The sequence below is a fragment of the Notechis scutatus genome, chromosome 4, assembly GCF_049901735.1.
Source record: "Notechis scutatus isolate UNSWTSFEM ecotype Mainland chromosome 4, rNotScu1.2, whole genome shotgun sequence".
Lineage (NCBI taxonomy): Eukaryota > Metazoa > Chordata > Lepidosauria > Squamata > Elapidae > Notechis > Notechis scutatus.
This window is the reverse complement of record NC_142012.1, coordinates 109,535,152-109,555,947: the sequence shown is the minus strand read 5'-3', so window position 1 is coordinate 109,555,947 and position 20,796 is coordinate 109,535,152. Positions and strand designations below refer to the sequence as shown.

Here is a 20,796-nt window from a genome sequence, read left to right as displayed (position 1 = left end):
GACCTCGCCCAGGCATACCAGCAACTACCCGTAGATGCAGAAACTGCTGAGGCCCAGACTATAGTCACGCACAGAGGTGCATTTAAATGTAATAGACTCCAGTTTGGAGTGAGTGTAGCACCAGGCATTTTCCAAAGCCTGATGGAGAGACTGCTACAAGGCATAAAAGGAGTCATGCCTTATTTCGATGACGTATTGATAGCTGCCCCCACTAAAGACGTATTAGAGAAACGACTCAGAACGGTTCTTCAGAAATTTAAAAACGCCGGGTTGAAAGTAAAAAAGGACAAGTGTCAACTTTGTACGGAGAGGGTTGAGTTCCTGGGGAACCTTCTTGACAAAAAGGGAATCCATCCCACTGAAAAAAAGGTAACGGCAATAAAAAACGCCCCCAGACCCAGGAATAAAACAGACCTCCAAGCCTTCCTGGGACTCATTAACTTTTATAACATCTTCTTGCCCCAGAAGGCGACTGTAGCTGAGCCCCTACATAGACTACTCGACAAGAAGGCTTCCTGGGTCTGGGGACATCGGGAAGAACGAGCATTCCAGCAAGTAAAAGATCTCTTAACCTCAGACGCTGTATTAATGCAGTATAACAAGACTTTGCCGTTAACGGTCACCTGCGACGCTTCACCATTTGGGGTAGGAGCTATCTTAAGTCATGTCCTACCAAACGGAAATGAAGCACCTATTGCTTTCTTTTCACGAACTTTATCGAAGACTGAAAGAAACTACAGCCAACTCGATAAAGAGGCTCTTGCTATTGTATCCACTATTAAACGCTTCCATGAATATGTATATGGCAGACCGTTTACCATAATAACCAATCACAAGCCATTGCTTGGCATTTTAGCGGGAGACAAACCAACTCCCCACATCTTATCACCCAGAATGACCCGTTGGTCAGAGTTTCTAGCCGCATACGATTATCAACTGCAACACCGCCCGGGGAAAGCCATTCCCCACGCTGACGCCTTGAGTCGTTCTCCGCTACCGGAAGCCATAGACGATCCAGCTCCAACTTTAACTGCACTCCAAATCGAAACTGTCCCTGCACCACCCCTGACTGCACGAGACATCGCCGCGGAAACAAAAAAGGATCCTGTATTCGCTCGAGTCCTCAGCTGGGTGGAACGAGGTTGGCCTGACAATGAACCCAACGACACCTTCGCACCTTTCAAACATCGACAGACGGAACTGTTTTCCCAGAAGGGCTGCATCTTGTGGGGAGACAGAGTCGTCATTCCAGAAAAATTACAACACACCGTTCTAAAACTGTTGCACGATGGCAAGAAGTTACGCGTAGTGGCCAGGTATCGATAAACAGATAGAAGCCTGGGTAGCCACATGCAACAAATGCCAGGAAATCCGCGCTACCCCACCGAAGGCACCTCCAACTGAATGGGACGCACCTCGTGGTCCCTGGTCCCGCATCCACATTGACTTTGCGGGACCCACCAAGGGACACACTTTTCTCATAACTGTGGATGCCTATTCCAACTGGCTCGAAGTCCACAAAATGAAAAGCACCACCACAGAAGCCGTTGTTAAAAAATTAAATAGACTATTCGCTACGCACGGTTTGCCTGACGTTTTAGTCTCGGATAACGGTCCCCAATTCACTGCCCTAGCATTTGAACAGTACCTAGCCGACCGGGGCATCCGCCATGCCTTAACTTCGCCGGCTCACCCTGCGGCCAATGGCAGGGCTGAGCGCATGGTCCAATTTATAAAAAAGACCCTGCACAAGATGGAACATGGGGACATTGACGACAAAGTAACCCAAATGCTTCTCCTCCAACACATCACCCCGCACAGCATCACAAACAGAACCCCGGCCGAACTTCTGATGGGCCGGAAACTTCGCTCACACCTCGATCGCCTACACCCAACGTACACTCCAGAAAAACCATGCGGTTCCAGCAGCAAGTGTCGTGCGCTCAAGGTAGGCGACTTAGTCTTCGCGAAAAACTTCGCGGGTGATCCATTGTGGGTCCCCACTACGATAACTCAACTTACGGGCCCCAGATCTTACCGTCTACAAACTAGCGATGGGAAATTATGGTAGCACCATATAGACCAACTTTGTTCCCGATTGGCACCTAACCCTATCGCAACCCCTGAATCGCAAGCTGAGGGGGGAAGGGAAATTGAGGGGGCCGAAATAGAAATAGCAGACGACCCACTAACTGACGCCCAGCAGTCTGCACAGCCAACCATGGAATACTCACCTTCCGGAGGTGGACCGAGCCGGGTGATTGTTTCGCCACAAAGCAGCCCGGCCATAGAAGCAAGTCCAGGGAACCCGGATGACAACAGAGAGGACAGCCCTGAGTCCCCAAGCAGAATAGTGGAACCGTTTTCACCACTCGGTTCTACAAACAGCCCACCAGAGCCAGCGCCAGAGCAGAGACCGGTGGAACAGCGAAAATCGAATAGACAAGTGAAACGGCCTGCCTACTTATGAGAATACGTCACCCCACCCCTAAGACGGAACCTAGGGGGGAGGGGTGTTACAAACTAATAAACTCATTCGTCAAAAACTATACTAGCTTACTTCAGCAGCTGGCTTGTAAGCCTGCACTTCTGATTGGCCCGCGGATAAGCGAATCGTGATTGGCCGATTCTGGCTGACCTGATTGGCTGACAACGGGCCGTCGCCGATTGGACGCTTTTAGAGCGGTTACTTCAATTTCATTGGTTGTTGTGACAGCAGCTTGCTCTATAAAAGAGCTGCTGCTGCCCTTTTTGTTGTTCGGTTCTGAAGTCACTATTAAAGTGTTGAGTTGAGTCACTATAGATGCCTCGTCTCCATTATTGCGCCCACACCTCCAGATCTAACATCAACAACTTAGTATTTTGATGGTGTTCCAATGTTTACCGCATTTGGGATTGACCATAGTTGAATCTTCTGATGCTAAAGGGTATAATATCTTTTTTTCATCAACATTTATTTGAGTTTGAGAAGCAATTAACTCTCTTTTTTTCACAAGGTTCAGTAGTCATTAAAATTAGGTATACACTGTTATAATTTTTGTGAGCTTTGGTTGAAATTCTTTTGATTTCAGGTTTAGCTTCTTATCATATCTTTCTTTCTTTCCTTTTGTTATGCTAGATGCATTTATAATACTAAACAGTCCATTAAATTTTAGCTTCCCAGACAGTTTATTGTCTTTTATACTTTTTTTCCTTTTTTCCCTTCTGCCCTCCTTGTTTCAGTTTCAACATTTTAAACAATATTTTTGTGTCAGAATTATTTAGATATGAATTTTCTTTGTCTCAAGTGCTTCAAAGGCAGAGACATACTTGACGGGGTACCAAGATCAACCTGCTACATTGTTAAAATGCAATATTAAAGCATTTTAATTTAATAATCACAAATATTTATTTTCTACTAGGTAAAACAAATTAAGGAGATGAAACCATGCTCTGGCAGCCACAGAGTCAGAACTTGATTCAGACCATAAGGCAGCATCCTTTATTCATCTTGAAACTATAACTCTTATAAATTTGCACTTCCAGTGTAAATTGTAACTTCCAGAACATTAAACTTTGCAAAAATTGAAATCTGAGCACCATAAAGAAGCTGAAAAGCAATCTTAGCAAGAAAAAAAGCTTGCAAACTGCAGGATGTTTTCCTTTTGAATGGAAGAATCTCAAAATAGCTATGGAGCTATGCTGAGCAATACTTGCCTGAGAAGAGAAATGTGCGCTCTAAGATTAAAAAAAAGCCTAGAACTGCACCCCAAAATAAAATTATAAGTACATATCTTCTCTATTCAGGGTCCATTAATTTGTGATTTATGCATCCTATTGTTGTGTCATGCAAAAAATAGCTTTTTGAGGGTTTTTAAAAAAATATTTAATTTCCTACAAGTTGTTCTTTTAAGTAAAAGGAAGCCAATGCCCTTGTCCTTCTCTCTTCCAAAAGGCTCCTTCTGAGAGAAGTATCCCTGAAGAACAGTTAAGTAGGCAACCTTTAGATCAGGGGTGTCCAACCTTGGCAACTTTAAGACTTGTGGACTTCAACTCCCAGAGTTCCTCAGCCAGCTTTGCTGGGAGTTGAAGTCCACAAGTCTTAAAGTTGCCAAGGTTGGACACCCTGCTTTAGATGAAGTTTAAAGGGATGCATAGATGTGCATCTATGTCTTATTTCAGCAGGAAGTTGGATGAATAATCCTACATGGGACTACTCAGGCAAGTAAAGGTACAAGACCTAAGTCTATACCAGATGGAGTAAATGTAAAACCTACCTCATAAACTAGACTTACAGGAGGCCCTCACTCAATAACAACAATTGGGACTTGAATTTCCATCATTAAGCAACATGGTCATAAAGTACAACATTACCTGTTTCCATCTGAACTTAGCTTCTTTAGAAGACTTAGACTTATCACTTTGAATGTACACTAATTGGCATACATTAAAATGAAATTTCTTTGCATTCTTTATTTGGTTGCATTCATTGCTGATAGGATGCCAGCAGAGAAGGTTACTAATGCCAATCACATGACACTGGGGACCAGTTGTAAATGCCCTTTATCCAACCCTGTTGTCACCAAATGGTTGCTGAACAAGTGATTGTTAAGTGAAGACCACTTCTTAATTTGGTTGCTTGGACTTAACCCATAAATTGCAGAATCTGGCTCTTGACTTGAATCAGACATAGCACTAGATGTCTAAGCATGCCTCACAAGCATCATTTTGCCAGTATCACATCTGTAGGTATGATCTTATACAGATAATCCTCGACTTATGACCTCAATTAAGCTCAAAATGTCTGTCTTTAACCTTTGAAACATTTGTTGCCCCATTTTATGACATTTCTTGCCAAAGTTGTTAAATGAATCACTGCATTGTAACAGAGGTGGTATTCATCAGGTTCTGACCAGTTCAGGAGAATTAGTAGCAGAAATTTTGAGTAGTTTAGAGAACCGGCAAATACCACCTCTGACTGGAGATTTTGCAGTATCCTTCCCCTGCCATGTCCACCAAGCCACGCCCACAGAACCGGTAGTAAAAAAAAATTGAATCCCACCACTGCATTGTAACCCGGTTGCTAAGTGAATCTGACTTCCCCATTGACTTTGCTTGTGAGAAGGTTGCAAAAGGTGAGATCACATGACCTTGGGACATGGCAAAAGTCATAAATGTGAACCTGCTATCAAGCATCTGAATTTTGACCACATGATCATGGGAATGTTATAAAAGTCACATTTTTCAGTGCTGCTGAAACTTTGAGTGGCCACTAAACAAACTGTTGTAAGTGATAATATGCTTTGTGTTTTGTGACATAAAACGTGTTTTGGCAGGAGACAACTTATCTGAACACAACACACAATATTTTTTCTTAATGGGTTGATAACAGAGGTGGTATTCAGTTGGTTTGGACCAGTTCTGGAGAACCAGTAGCCAAAATTTTGAGTAGTTCAGAGAACCGGTAAATCTCAACCGATAAATCCCACCAACCCCATCTATTCTCTGCCTCCCATTGAGTCCCAGCTGATCAGCTGGGTCTTCTTTGGTTGCCCTGCACAGGAAATGGGGCTGGAAAGCAGGTTAGTAAAGTAGGGAGGGAATGGAGATTTTGCAATAAGCTTCTTCCAGGAGTGGGGAGGGAATGGGGATTTTGCAGAACATCCTTTCCCTACCACGCCCAACAGACCACGCCTACCAAGCCATGCCCACAGAACTGGTGGTAAAAAAAATTGAATCCCACTACTGGTTGATAAGACAAATTATTCCCATAAGGGTATCCCAAAACTTAATCTGAAAGCACTGATTACTTAAGTCTTGAGTAACAGCAATAATAAAGATTGCAAAAGCAAACAAACTGAAAGCTGGGATTGGTCTTTTGCAACATGGCAGGCCTCCTAATTTGTCTTTGAAACTATAAACTGTAGATTTAGTTTAAATACATTTTGGGCAACAAACAAAGAAACTGTGTTTCTTTCACATATACATAGAGTACTTAAGATGCCAATTTAGATTTTTTTTTTTTTTTGCAACTTAGATGGGCTTTTAGCACATGTGCTGCTGAAGTCAGCACAAAGTATAGGAGCTTTTGATTTATCTGGCAGTGATCTCCAGAATCAAAACAAGCATGTGATTCATCAGCACAGCAAAACAGAAATGTGCGATGGACCAAGGAATACATTACTGGTAACCAAAAACCACTGAACTATTCTTTGAAATATGTTAGTAACTGGCTAACATGAGAGCTACAAAAGTGAGACATTTCATGTTAAATCCTAAATATTGAACCCTCATTCTGGATTTTGTTGTTCATTTATGGCCCTTAATCTTCCTTTTAAGGACTGCCATTAATAACTCTGCCTGGATATTCCCAGTCACATTCTTAAGATATTTTGTAAAATGGCTTGGAATGCAGCAAAAGTAATTTTTCTGGTAGCCTTTTCCTCGAATGGTCATGGTTATTCTGTGTTTCAAGAATGCACTTGGAAATTATGTTGCTTTATGATCTCTGATCAGATATTTATTACAACCCATGAGGGCTAGATATGTTTAGAAGGAAAAGAAAATGCATACTGGTATATTCCGGGTGGGGAGGTGTAAGCCTTTGGGAATACAGCAATTGATAGGCTGTTGCAGAGAATTCATTCTACTTGCATTTTAAGTGAACTAATTTTGCATTTCTTAAACCAGGTGCTGGGGAGAAATTTTCCAGATTGCACATTCCTATAAATTTTCAAGTGTGTAAAAACATGTACAAAAATGCATATTAAGCACAATTATCTGTATCATACCTGCATGAGAAAAAGTTGTTCAGAAAGAATATCAGAAATAATTAATTCAAAATGTTTATACTAGAGAAGATTCAAAAATACACATTTACATAAAAAATACATGAAAATAAGACGGAACAGATTTGAGCCTGAAAATACATGGATGTGATATAGACGGAAATAAACAGATTTGTCATCTCTGCTAATTACCTTGTGGGAAGATAAATTTATAATTACAGTTCAATCTTCCCAGTAATTTTCTATCATTTATGAATTCAGGATAATATTTTTACTATTTTGCTTAACACTTCTATTTCATCCACCTGGAATAAACTTACAAAAAATCAAACAAATAGAACATATTATAATATCTCTATATATGAAAGCCTATTCAGCATAATTTCATAATAGGTGGCTGTTACCTTGTTTTAGCATTTTCCATTGCAACAAGTCCCAATTTGCAGAGTTCCTTGTGGCAGAAAGTAGCCCAGATTTTAAACCAGACAGGCTTCAAATTATTTGAACATACTTTCATCTTTATTTTTTTTCTCACATAAAGAAAAGGGTTTGAGGGAAGGAGGAACATTGATCAAGCAAATAACAGAGATAGAAGAGAAACAATTAGAGACCAGGTAACTTCAACACTGGCATGGTCTTCTGGAATGCCCCAATATTCCAGAATGTTGTTGGCCAATAGAGTTTTTGTCAGGTATGTTCATCTGCATTACATGAAAGAGAGGAATATCACACTGAAAGGTGAACCTCCTGTTGTGTGTCTTTTGTTCCTCATAACTGGGAGCCATATTTCTGATGACAAATGTTTACTCATGAATGTTAAAAGGTTGATTTTAAATTTTAATTATGTTATTAATTAATTTATAATTAAATTTTAAGTATGTGGGTTTGTATATACGATTTCAGCAACAGAGTGGTCAATGTCTAGAATACTCTACCTGACTCTGTGGTTTCTTCCCCAAACCCCAAAAACTTTAACCTTAGACTGTCTACTATTGACCTCGCCCTTTCCTAAGAGGTCTGTAGGGGGCGTGCATAAGCGCACCAATGTGCCTACCATCCCTGTCCTATTGTTTCTTTTTATTTTTCTGATATGTATCCATTTCATGTATTCATAACTATGTTTATACTTATACCTTTTATCTTATAATCACTTGACAAATAAATAAATAAATAAATTATTCTAACAACTACCGTAGCAAAAGACTTTCAGATGTCTACCCACAGAGGTGGTATTAAGCAGGTTCTGATCAGTTCTGGAGAACCAGTAGTGGAAATTTTGAGTAGTTTGGAGAACCAGCAAATACCACCTCTGACTGGCCCTGCCCCCATCTATTTTCTGCCTCCCGAGTCCCAGTTGATCCGGCTGGGTTTTCTTTTGTTGCCCTGCACAGGAGAACGGATCTGGAAAGCAGGTTACCAGGGTGGGGAGGGAATAGGTATTTTGCAGTAATCTTCCCCCAGGAGTAGGGGGGAATTGAGATTTTTGCAGTATCCTTCCCCTGGAGTGGGGTGGGAATGGAGATTTTACAGTATCTTTCCCTTGACACGCCCACCAAGCCATGCCCACCAAGCTACACCACGCCCACCAAGCCACGCACCCCTAACCAGTAGTAAAAAAAATTGAATCCCATCACTGCTACCCACCAACTCAGGACATATACAAATGAGTGAAAGGACATCATCCATGCAATATATGGAGCTGCTTCCCATAATTTTTAATTATAGGATGAAGAGAATTCCTAAAAAAGGTCTTGAAATCTATCCATCCAGTTATAGAATCCTATTTTATTCATACACACCTTTCTGTAGTTTTAAATTTAAATGTAAAGGTTTCCCCTATTCCAGCTGTGTCTGACTCATCTCCGTTTCTTAGCCAAGAGAGAAAGCATTATTTGAAGATCATTCCACAATCTTATGGCCAAGCATGACTGTACACCAAGGCGCACGAAACGCTGTTACCTCTCCCACTGAAGTGGTACCTATTTCTCTACTTGCATTTTCACGCTTTCAAACTACTAGGTGGGCAAGAGCTGGGGCAAGTAACAGGAGCTCATCCCATTGCACAGTGCTCAGGTCTTGAACCCGGCATTTCAGGTAACAAGGTTCCGTGTGTTTAATCCCTGAGCCATTGCACCCTCTTCGTTTGAAATTTACTAATTAGCAATTTCTCTCTTTCTCCAGACATGTACTGTTCCTGCAGGTTGTTGTTTTTAGTGTATATGTCTATGGAGGACATATTTTTATAGGAGGAACTTGTAGCAAGAAATTGATGCATGAAATAGGCAAACCTTGAACAAGGTTGTTAGTTTGCAATTTCAAAGAGCAGAAAAATCTGGATCTAAATGTATGACAGAAATGGTTAGCCTGTAGTCCTAGAATCTGATACATTTGTTAACCTAATTTCACAGAGGCTTTTATCTAATTACAAAATCATTGTGTGAGAGTTTATTTAAGCTGTTTGTAAAACTACTTATCTTTTCCTTCTCGGCTGCTGATTAAGGCCGTTTTTCTGGATGAGTGACTCTAAGGTGGTAGCAATGAACTATTGCAATGCAGTCTCTGTGGGGCTGTTCTTGAATGGTATTTAGAAGCTTGTTGGTTCAGAACGGTCCAAATTCAATGCAGGATTCAAAGTGCCAAGTCAGTTAGCTAGCCAGTCCAATAGTCAAGGGTCCAGGAGAATGTGTAAACACAAGAATTGGAGTCATGAACTAGAATTCCAATTGATTGTTTTCAATAAAAACTGAAGGCAAAACAGCTACATAAATGTGACTGCAGCCAGCTGGCTGCAATTACTCAGGCCTCGACCTTTGCCTAGTGAGAAGCCTCATGAACTGGCGTAGCTCTGCTTTTCACTGCATGCATCAAGATCTATGGCTTGGAATTTGTGCCTCATCATCTGACTGCTCCAGCTGATCAGGAGAGATGCTTGGGATTCTTCAGCTTCCTCAAATGTATCATGGCTTGACGTTTCCAAAGGCTGACAATCCACAGACTCAGTTGGCACACCATTGTCAGAATCGGACTCAGAGTCTGAATCTGAATTGTGACTCATAACCAGGGGTGGGATCTGATAGGGTTAACTACCAGTTCGGTCACTTACGAGGTTTGGTGATTTATGATGTGCGTCCCTGCACGCTGTGGTGCGCGCCTGTAAATCGTCATCAGCATGCTGCGTGCAGAGAAGCAGCCTTTCAAAAAGCCCTTTTTTCCTGCTTTTTTATCTGCCGCTGTGCCTTGCACGGCAGCTGAAGTTGAAAAAAAATCAGGAAATAAAGGTCAGGTAAGAGCCTGGGTGGGTGGGTGCGCCAAAACAGCAGCAGACATAGAACCGGTTCTATGTCTGCTGCTCTTCAGAGCTACCGGTTTTACAGAGGTGGACAGAACCAATAGAAACCCACCCCTGCTCATAACCCTGACCCCTGTGGTTTTTACATACCTGTTCCACTATTAACAGCTAAGTGGACCTTCTCCCATTCTCTTCGATGAAGTAATGTCATCTGGTGGATGGTAGGAAGCATACTTTCTCTATCGTGATGTTTCCCTTGTGGATCTCAACCTCCCTCCAGAGATTTGTTAACCGAAATGTTAATAAAGCCTGGGTTTGTAGGTACATCTTGTTGGTCTGGGTTTTTTTTTACATAGAGCCTCAATTTATTGTTTTTAATTGATTTATATATTATATATTAACTTTTCTTAAACACTGAGGGTTTTATTAGTATTTGGATCGCTATATAAATATGTTGTATGAGAAAGCAAAAGAACGTGTGTCAGGAGAGAAGGCTTACAGTATCCTGATCTCTTCTGATTTTGGCCTTTTCTCCAGATTACCTTCTGAGGAAAAGGGGCCTTTAGTGGAAAAGATTCCCCAGGGAATATCATCTAGGTCAGTGGTTCTCAACCTGTGGAACACTGAGGATCTGAAGAGGCTTGAAGAAATGTTATGATTTAAATCTTGAGTTAAGCCTTGATGGTCCGTGGCCATGGTCCGTGGCCACAAAAGGTATTTAAAGGGGGTCTGGACTAAAGAAATGGTTGAAAACTACTGGTCTAGGCAGACAAAATAGATCGCATTTTCTAAGTAGGATGAGGCATATCTTGTACACTAAGTAATGCTCCTTTCTATGGAGGCTTCAACATGTGAACAGTTGTTTAATGATACTTCAAAGTTACATGACCTCAGAAAGAGTATTTTCTCCATGGCTGTGTGTGTTCCCAGCCACCCACCCACCACAGTCACATAACTGCCTTATAGACACTTGGCAATCAGCTCACATTTATAGTTGGTTGCAGCATCCCAATGTCATGTTAACATGATTTGAGATGTTTATAGTGTTTTTTGTCAGTTTACAGCAAAAAAGGCCCATTCAGAAGAATGGATTTTCTGGAGAGCTGTGTGATTCATTTAACAACTACTGAAAAACTGCAAAAAAAAAAATCAGATCCAATCATATGGGTGCCATGACCCCAACAACTAATGACTGAAATCCCTGTCCCAACTGTGGTTGCAAGTCAAGGACTACCTATATTTAAAGTCCTTTAAAGTGTACATTGTTTAACTCTGAAATAGAAAGGCTTTGTTGTCATGCAGCACAACACAGAGAAAACTAAGGTTGCTATTAAATTTGATCTCCATATATAGTCCCTAAGACCGTCTCTTGACATTCACCATCCTTCTTCTCTCAGGTGGCCTGCAGATGAGATAACAACTGTCAGAATTCCCAATTGACCCAACCTAATTGGGATAATGGCATGTGTACAATATAAAGAACTATTGTTTATTTCTCTATAAAAATTTGCATTTTTGGCTTTTCAAGGGGCTGAAAAAATTAGGAACATCATTTGAAATGCCTTTTGTGGACGCGGAAGGTAATAGTATGGAAAAGAAACATTTGGCATGGAAGCATTGTAGAATAAAGAATGTTCCCTTAAATGAAATACATCTGGCAATGCAAGCTAGATATTTTTGTCCTAGGCTTACTTGGATGGAAAACATAGTATTCATCCTATACGATCTTTCTCTGCCAAGAAAATCTTTACAAAAAAGGCAAAGAGATTATGTTATGGTTGGATAGTTCTCTGATCAGAACGCTGTAAAGAATGGAGGACAGGAAAACCTCTTGCCACATTTTACAAACTTCAGTCTTGAGAAGCTGCTGAACTATGTTTCTCATCATCTTCTGCTAACAAGGGTAATGGTCACAACAATATAAGCTAGGGCATTCTATTAAGCTGTATATCTAAGGAATATATCATGTGAAATGTATGTATCAGTAGATGTATGTCACTTATTATATGTAAACATAGACCCAATAACCTTTTAATTGGTGGTCCCATCTCAGCAGCTATTCCCACATCCTGTATAAATCAGACTGAGAAATGATGTATTTCAGACCTAGGCAACCTGGTGGTTTCCAGATGTGTTGAACATCAACTTCTTCCCCATTGAGCAATGTAGCATCTGGCAACTAGGATTTAGGAGATATTGTCTAAATATGTATAAAGCTTTTCATGTACCATCATCTCAATAATCCTTCCCATAATCCTATGACGCATATCAAGCAGATGTTCTCCAGATGTTTGGGTCTACAGGCTTCCACAGTTGCCTAGCACTTTTCATGCTAAATGAGAAGAGAATTGAAATTCAACATATCTGGGAAGCACCAGTGTGCCTACTTATGAAATATAGGCCTGATTTATAAAGGATGTGGGAACAGTTTCTAATATGGACCCACCAGTTGAAAGCTTATTGGGTCTATGTTTGTAGACAATAAATGACATTTATCCATGCACACATTGCACACATTTCTCACCATATGTTCCATATGTTCATAACTTGATACAAAGCCTAGCTCTTAGGCAGTTGATTTTTTTTTTTTAAAAAAAAAAGACAACATTGAGCATCAGGCCACTAAGATAGAGATGTGAAGTTATTTTTTTCCATTTTACTTTAAAACATCACTCAATCTCTAGAATTGATTAGCAGGTAATGTTTTTTCAAAGTTGTTAATCAGGCCTACACTCTTAGTGACCTACCAGAAAAATATTTTTTAACCTGCTTGTTCCATTCCTCCCTGCTCCATTTTTCAGTCAGCAGGAAGAAATAAATCTTTTTCCAAAACATTTCACAGCTTTCTGGAGCACCACCTCCTAAATGAAGGCAGCCAGCAGATTCAGCAAATGTTGAAAACGCATGGAGAACAATTATTTTTTTTTTAAAAAAAGAAGATTGTATTTGTTCTCTGGTGAGCAGTAGAGGGAAGAAATAAGTCCTTTATTTTTCTTTTTTAAGGGATACCTAATAGTTATTTTATAAGGTGTTAGGAAAAGAAGGAATGATTTACCTTTTCTTTTTAAGGGCATGGAAGGATGCACGTGTGTGAGAGGATTAAAGACAAAGAATGTACAAGCTGGTTGGTATGGATGGGAGTATATAAAAATGATACTGATGGATCATATTGGTGTAAATCTCATTCATCAGTTGTCCTTCTCATGGGCCTTAGATATGTTAGGACAGGTGGACAATCTACCACTCATAGGATGCACCCAATATGCAGCAACACAACACCCCAAGTTTGCACTCTCAAATTTCCATGCAATACAATGATAAAAGTACAGGTGAAAATATAAATGTTGGCCTCTCATTACCATTTCCACACTTAACCTCCCACACCCATCCTCAAATTGGCTTAGAATTGTGCCATCACTATACCATTTTGTCACCAAATTTCAGCAGTTTGATTCAGACTCCATTTGGTGAAGTTGGAAGCTTCTTTAACGTGTTAATGGAGAAGGTATCCATCCAGAACCAGCAGTGTGTTACAGCTGCCAAAATAGCCAATGCAGTCCTACAGAGGGCTGCATCAACAGAGCGATAATATCAGTGTCACATGAAGTGTCAGTAACACTTCACTAATATGAAGTGTTAGTGCCACTTTATACTGTTTTGTAACACCACACTTGGAATACTGCACCTAATTTTTGTTGCCACAATACAAAAAAGATGTTGAGTCTCTAGAAAGAGTGCAGAGAAGAGCAGCAAAGATAATTAGGGGACTGTAGGCTAAAACATATGAAGAATGGTTGCAGGAACTGGGTATGTCTAGTTTGATGAAAAGTTGGGTTAGGGGTGACATGATAGCAGTCTTTCAATATTTGAGAGCCTTTCATAGAGAAGAAGCGGTCAACCTCTTCAAAGCTCCTGAGGGCAAGACAAGAACAGAGGAAATTTATCAAGGAGAGATACAACCTAGAACTAAGGAGAAATTTCCTGATATAACAATTAATCAATAGAATGACTTGTCTCCAGAAATTGTGGGTACTCTATCACTGGAGGCTTTAAGAAGAGATTGGACCAGAATGGTACTTGGCCTGAATGGTATAGGATCACCTGCTTGAACAAAGGATTGGACTAGAAGACCTCCAAGATTCCTTCCAAGTCTGTTGTTCTGTATTCAGATGCTTGCATTCCTGCTTGTAACTCTCAGCACCAAAGAAGAAGGGGGAAACATAACAAATAAATAATTAAAAAGAGTAAAAGACAATGGGAAATCATGTCTTTGCTATAACTTCACCAACTATCCCTACCCTTACTGCATAATGGCCCCTAATCTTTTGAAAGTTGGTCAGCCATGTGTTAAGAGAATCCAGGTTTCCCCTTCTCCATTCTGCAACCTTTTTATATCCTTCACTAAAAATGCTTGCCAAATCTTCATTTTAATTCTCATCCCATAACGCACAGATAAAGATTCTGTGGTTCATGAAATTATTTTCAAAAGCCTTCTGAAAGTAATCAAGTCAAACCTTTGGCAAGACTGTTACTTTCCTCCCCTAGCAGCTTACTTTGGAAAAAGAAACAGAAAGGGCTGAAAGAAGAGCTGATCTCTTATTTAACTTTGCCCATTATCAGCATGGGGCTCCAAAAAGAAAAATTTCAGACTTCTACAAATATTAAAAGGAGGCAGGGTATCCAAAGTTATGTGGTCATGAGGCTTCCAAGACTTGGAAAGGTAGTCATGGTCATGACACTCATACCAATATGGCAACCCTCAAATTCCATATTCAGCAATATTCAGCCAATTACTGCAGCCAACTAGTTGGTCGTTCAGATTTCTTGCCATTCTGATGCAGAACAAATTTATTACAGTTGATAAGTGTACAGTTGATAGACTTTGGGGAAAGCTGCTATTTCTGATCACAGCCCTTTGTGACTATGTTAAGCAGAAAGCTGCTCTTTTGGCTTTGTTTTGAATGTGAGTAAATTAAATTTCCCATCACAATACATTTTTGTTCGAGTCAACAGAAATAAAACTAAAGCAAAACCTATCCACTTCCTGTGAGCATGATGTCTGTAACAGCTGCATTCAAGATTTCCATCTTTATTGGAGTACACACTAATCATAAGTGAGCATTGCATGGAAGAAACTGTAACTTTCTGACTATTATAAATTTTAGTTCACTTCTGATTCAAAGCAAACTAATGATCAGTAACAGCTGTCAACAAAATGACAAATCACATGTTCCTAATTCTTATTCCTTGGCTTTGGTTCATTCCAGCATAGACCCAACTGATTGCCTGCAACAAACACCTAATTAATTCAACATGCATTTAGCCCCATAAAGCTAAAAAGAAGTGGAGGGCATTTTTAATGTTTGCCACTTGAATTATCTTCTTTAGCCTTTAATCTACTGTTTTTCTTAAATACCTTATTACAGAAATGGACCATTAACTCTACATCTGGAACCAAAGGGATCAGTTAAGATTAATTGTTGCTTAACTACATAATTCTCCACTTTTATGCCTTCATATAAACAATATCCCTGGATTTGTTCTGAATTTTTTTTTGTCCAGAGGAATCTATTCAAACAATCAACGCAAGAGCTTTTCTAAACATCACTTGTGCACAAAGTAAGTATTTCCTGAAGATGCTGTACAGTAAGAAATGGCAGCATTCCCATTGCTTATGCTAAGATTCATGGCTACCTGGCATAGTTAGGCCAACAGAAGTACCATTTAAGGGTAGCATAAATGCTTTTTTACATTGCTATCTAAAACAGCATATTAATGTGTCTGGTTTTCATCTAAAGAGATGGACCTGAGGAGGCAGGTGTAATTTGTCATTCCACTTCCAGCAGCAAAGTCTCTTGCTGAGATGAGACTAATCCAACAATACACCATTTCAAGATCTAATTGTTGTGCCAACACATTCCAAGAGTCCTACAGTGCTAGACTATTGTGCCAACTGTCCAGCATTTAAGCATGTTGTTCAGGAACAAAATCAAAGAAAAGTGTAAGGAGTAATACGGGAGTAAAACACTTGCACTCACATTGTTAGTGCCTACAAGCAAGGGGCCTTAAGAACTTTGATGGGAGGAAATTCATTCAATTATTTTTCTTAAATATATTATTTTTAATATTTGATACATGTGTGGATGTATATGACAGTTTTCATGATGAAGTACAAATGTTACATTCTTATTACTGCCTTGTAAAGACATTGTATTGTTTGTCATTAGAAAGACTTAACATCTTTATTTACAGGACCGTAGAAATAAAACAAAGAACAAAATTAATATAAAAATATATTTTCAAAAAAATAAAACCAGAATCTGAAAAAAATCAGAACATAATATTGTATTTCAGTTGTCTTAGTACTCTGTAGCAACATAAAGATTTAAAATCTTAAACATCTTTATATAGAAAGAGTGAGGATGGTGAGGATGATAATATATTTGCTAAAATCAGAGATGAATGTCCAAACTGGATTGCAGTCTGCTTTCATATGAGACAAGACAAAATCCATATGTTGTTCTAGAAAGAAATTGCATATCCTTCCTTCTCTATGAATTTAACAACAAAACTTCATTCATATGTATCTCTATATTAAACAGAAAAGTAGATGTCATCTGTAGTTGAGAAAAGCAAGCTGGGTACAGAGAAAACATTTTTGAAAACATTTAAGTGAAAATGCCAAAGAAAGAGTGATAGCAAGGCTATGTCTTCCTAAAATAGTAGAGAGAATTACTAGGTTTTGAGATTAAACTACCTTGTAAACGTAATAGCTGTTTTTAATTGCAAATTGTTTAATTTTCTTGCAATAGAGGCTGTATTGTGTATGAGTTTATATTGGAAAGCAGAGCTCCCTTGAGACCCATCTAGAATGTTACAATTTGAAAACAAAGGAAGAAAGTTACCTGGAGGTGTTTCCAGAGTTGATTTATCCTTTTTTGGTTTGATAGCTTTCTTTGATTTGTACTCTTTCTTGCCTGGTTTGAATCTTGGAGATTCTTCTATTTCTGCAGAAGGTTTCAAGTCTTTTTCTCTTGGTTGCTCCGTGAAAGGTGACAAGTCCTCATTGGGATCCGGATAAGAATAATAGTGATTCCTATTGAGGATTTCTTGTAGGTAGTAGTCCTGGTCCTCCATGGGGAGAGCCCACGTGATAAAGCCATGCAGTATCAGATCAAAATAACAAAAGACAAGGTAGAACTGAAGAAAGGATTTCTTGAAAATGGGAACCTTTTTCATCATGTTTATGTTGTGCTAAAACAATGTAGCAGTTTTCCAGACTAAATTTAAGTAGAGTGAAAAAGAAAGATAAAAGCAAGTGAGCAAGGAAAAAGAAGAAAGAAAGAAAGAAAGAAAGAAAGAAAGAAAGAAAGAAAGAAAGAAAGAAAGAAAGAAAGAAAGAAAGAAAGAAAGAAAGAAAGAAAGAAAGAAAGAAAGAAAAAGTTATTTGCTAGTAAAATCCAAGATGAAGAGCAAAGTCTGCAATTAGAGCTTCTGCTTTGGGAATAGTTTGCAAAAGTTGCAGCTAATGAAATAGGAGTGTGGAGTGGAAGCAGAGGGAGGAGAAAACAGCTACAGTTCATGTGATCAGCAGAGCTTAAGAGTCAAACACATATGTAGGCATATAGGAAAAGAGACATACTTGACAGGTGTGATTTTTCCATCCCAAGCTTTTAAAGAGATTGTTTCTCTCCCCCCTCACTTTTGCCCCCTCCCTACTCCCCATTAAAAATTCAATTAAACTCGTGGCTTCTAAGATTCTGGGTCTTTGAATGCTGCTATAATACTGAGTCTGGACATTGTTTATTCAATAAAGTAGGGGTTGGGCAGAAAGTGAGTTGGCCACAAGCCTTGGTATCCAATTCCTTTTTACAAATTGTGTCCTTTGTCTTGCCTGGATTGCGTAGACAGCAATGTGTTTACTTCTTCTTCAGACGAAACTGAAGAAGAAATGGAAAAATGTTTTCTCCTCTGGTGCAGCCGGAATCTTCAGCAGAACATGAAGGTTGCATTCTTGTTCTAGAAAACAGGAAAGCAGACTCATGAAAATGCTTATTATCCTTCAAGCATTTGAAAGAAAACAGGTGCAGATCATCATCAGCATAGAAAAGTGATATTTTTTCATTCGTACAGTCTGTCCCCTTAACATCTGAGAGAGACTAATATTGTGCCTGTGCCACAATAAACTGAGAATAAGCCTATTGCTTTTTAGTAGAAATGCATAGGACTACATTGTAAAGCTCCCCCCCCCCCCCACAAAGTCCAATTGAACCTCATTGTAGTGGTGGTGGGTAAACAGTATAAGCCTTATTATACTGCCCAACACAGCTCTGTCCTGGAGAAAGACTTGGGACCTACTCCATTTTACCTCCCAAAAAAACCTTTATGGATCAGTTCAAAGATATGGTACCAAGCAGTGTGACCTCCTGGCTGTTTCAACGAGATCATTGAAACAGTGAAGGAATTCATCTTCTGGTCTCTAAAATCAACAAAAGTGGTGACTGCAGCCCTGAGATCAGGAGGCATATATCACGTAGAACAGGGTTGTCAAATTCAATTTAATTGAGGGCCGCATCAGAGTTGTGTTTGACCTTGGAGGCCAGGTGGATGTGGCCAGGGTAGGCATGGCTAGCTCAACATCACTCTTGTCAGGGACACCTATGATGGCCTGGACGGATGCATTGTCTCCACTGGAGGAAGGCAAGACCAGGGAGAGCTCCATTTTTGATGGCAACTGCTTCCTGCACGCCTCTTCCAGTGAACACGCAGCTCTGTCTTCACTGGCAGAGAGCTGCAGGAGGCCTTGCTGTGGCCCTCCTGCAGTCCAGAGGTGGTATTCAGCAGGTTCTGACCGGTTCTGGACAACCAGTAGTGGAAATTTTGGGTAGTTTGGAGAACCGGCAAATACCACCTCTGACTGGAGATTTTACAGTATCCTTCCCCTGCCACGTCCACCAAGCCACGCCCACAGAACCGGTAGTTTAAAAAATTGAATCCCACCACTGCTGCAGTCCTCTGTGTGTGGCCCTCCTGAGCTCCGTTTTAGACTGTGATGGCCTTCTGGAGCCCTCTGCCAGCAAACACAAAGCTCTGTTTTCACTGGCAGAGACACTGTGGGCCTGTCCCTCACTGTTTCCAGAGTGGCCCTGTAGGCCAGATCTAAGCACCCTGTGGGCTGGTTCTGGTCTGTGGGCCTTGAGTTTAACACCCTTGACACCCTCAAGATTCATCTCTAGCATGAATAACTTCTGGAAAAGTAAAGACATCAACCTCACAACCAAATGCAAATTAGTTAACACAATAATTTTTCCAATTGCTACCTATGGCTGCGTGACTTGGGCTCTGGAAAAGACAGAAAGGAGAAGGGCAGATGCATCTGAACTGTGGTACTAGAGGTGACTATTAAGTATGCCACAGACTGCAAAATAACAAATAAGCCCTAGAGTGACTTTCACCAAAAATACCATTTGAAACCAAGATCACCAACAGAGGCTGTCATACTTTGGTCATGTCATGAGAACTGACTCACTCAAAAAGTCAATCCTGTTGGGAGTGATCAGCAGAAAAAAGAGAAGTGCCACCCTAGTCCCCACCGGCTGCACACTATAAAACAGGGATCCCCAACCTTTTTGACGCCGCGGCCCGGTACCGGCATCAGCTGGGCGCGCGCCCGGTACCGGCATCAACTGGGCGCCGCCATCTTTTTGACGAAAAGTGCTTCCGGTGACCTCACCGGAAGCACTTTTTCGTCAAAAAGATGGCGGCGCAGCGCTTCCGGTGAGCTTTTTCGGGTAGAAATGGCTTTCTACCCAGAAAAGCTCACCGAAGCGCTAACGCCGCCATCTTTTTGATGAAAAAGTGCTTCCGGTGAGCTTTCTACCCGGAAAAGCTCACCGGAAGCACTTTTTACCAAAAAGATGGCGGCGCCAGCAACCAGCGGCCCGGTAAGAGTTGTTCCGCGGACCGGTATCGGTCCGCGGACAGGCGGTTGGGGACCCCTGCTATAAAAGATGATGCTAGGATGACTATGGAAGATCTGAAGGAGGCAACGTGAAACAGAGGGGCACGAGAGTGCTGATCCATAGAGTGGCTGAGGGTTGAAACAACTGAATGGCTGACAAAGATTATGACCAGTGGTGGGATTCAATTTTTTTTACTACCGATTCTGTGGGCGTGGCCTGGTGGGCATAGCAGGGAAAGGTTACTGTGAAATCTCCACTCCCTCCCCACTCCTGGGGAAAGGTTAGAGCAAAATCCCATTCCCTCCCCACCCCACTAACCTGCTTTCCAGCTCCATTCTCCTGTGCAGGGCAACAAAAGAAAACCCAACTGATCAGCTGAGACTCGAGAGGCAGACAATAGATGGGGGCGGGGCCAGTCAGAGGTGGTATTTGCCAGTTCTCTGAACTACTCAAAATTTTTGCTACCAGTTCTCCAGAACTGGTTAGAACCTGCTGAATACCACCTCTGATTATGACACTTTAAAAGATTGACAGTCAAGATATTGGATACTTTTAAATAGGATGTTTACCTATGTAGATTCATATTTCGTTCTCTTTATGTTTACAGAACTAAGTCAAATTGTTTGCTAAGTTATTTTGCTCAAAGGGATTCTTATAGTTTTATTCTTGTTTAAGAAAAAAATAATAAGAAAAAAATAAAAATAAGAAACTTTGTAGCTTAGAAGTCCACGAAATGGGAAACATTTTATTTGGAGAGTGCAACAAAAGACCCCCTCCT

General features: G+C 40.5%; 1 protein-coding gene across 2 annotated transcripts in view; it reads right to left on the bottom strand.

Moving 5' to 3' along the window:
- CPXM2 (carboxypeptidase X, M14 family member 2) overlaps positions 1-17,597 on the bottom strand; it is a 112,493-nt gene extending 94,896 nt beyond the window's left edge. For both annotated transcript variants that reach the window (XM_026669135.2, XM_087964356.1), the window contains exon 1: positions 16,962-17,597. In XM_026669135.2, the coding sequence (XP_026524920.1) occupies positions 16,962-17,298 (337 nt within the window). In that variant the 5' untranslated portion in view covers positions 17,299-17,597. The remainder of the gene's footprint in view (positions 1-16,961) is intronic.
- Between the last annotated feature and the right edge of the window lie 3,199 nt (positions 17,598-20,796).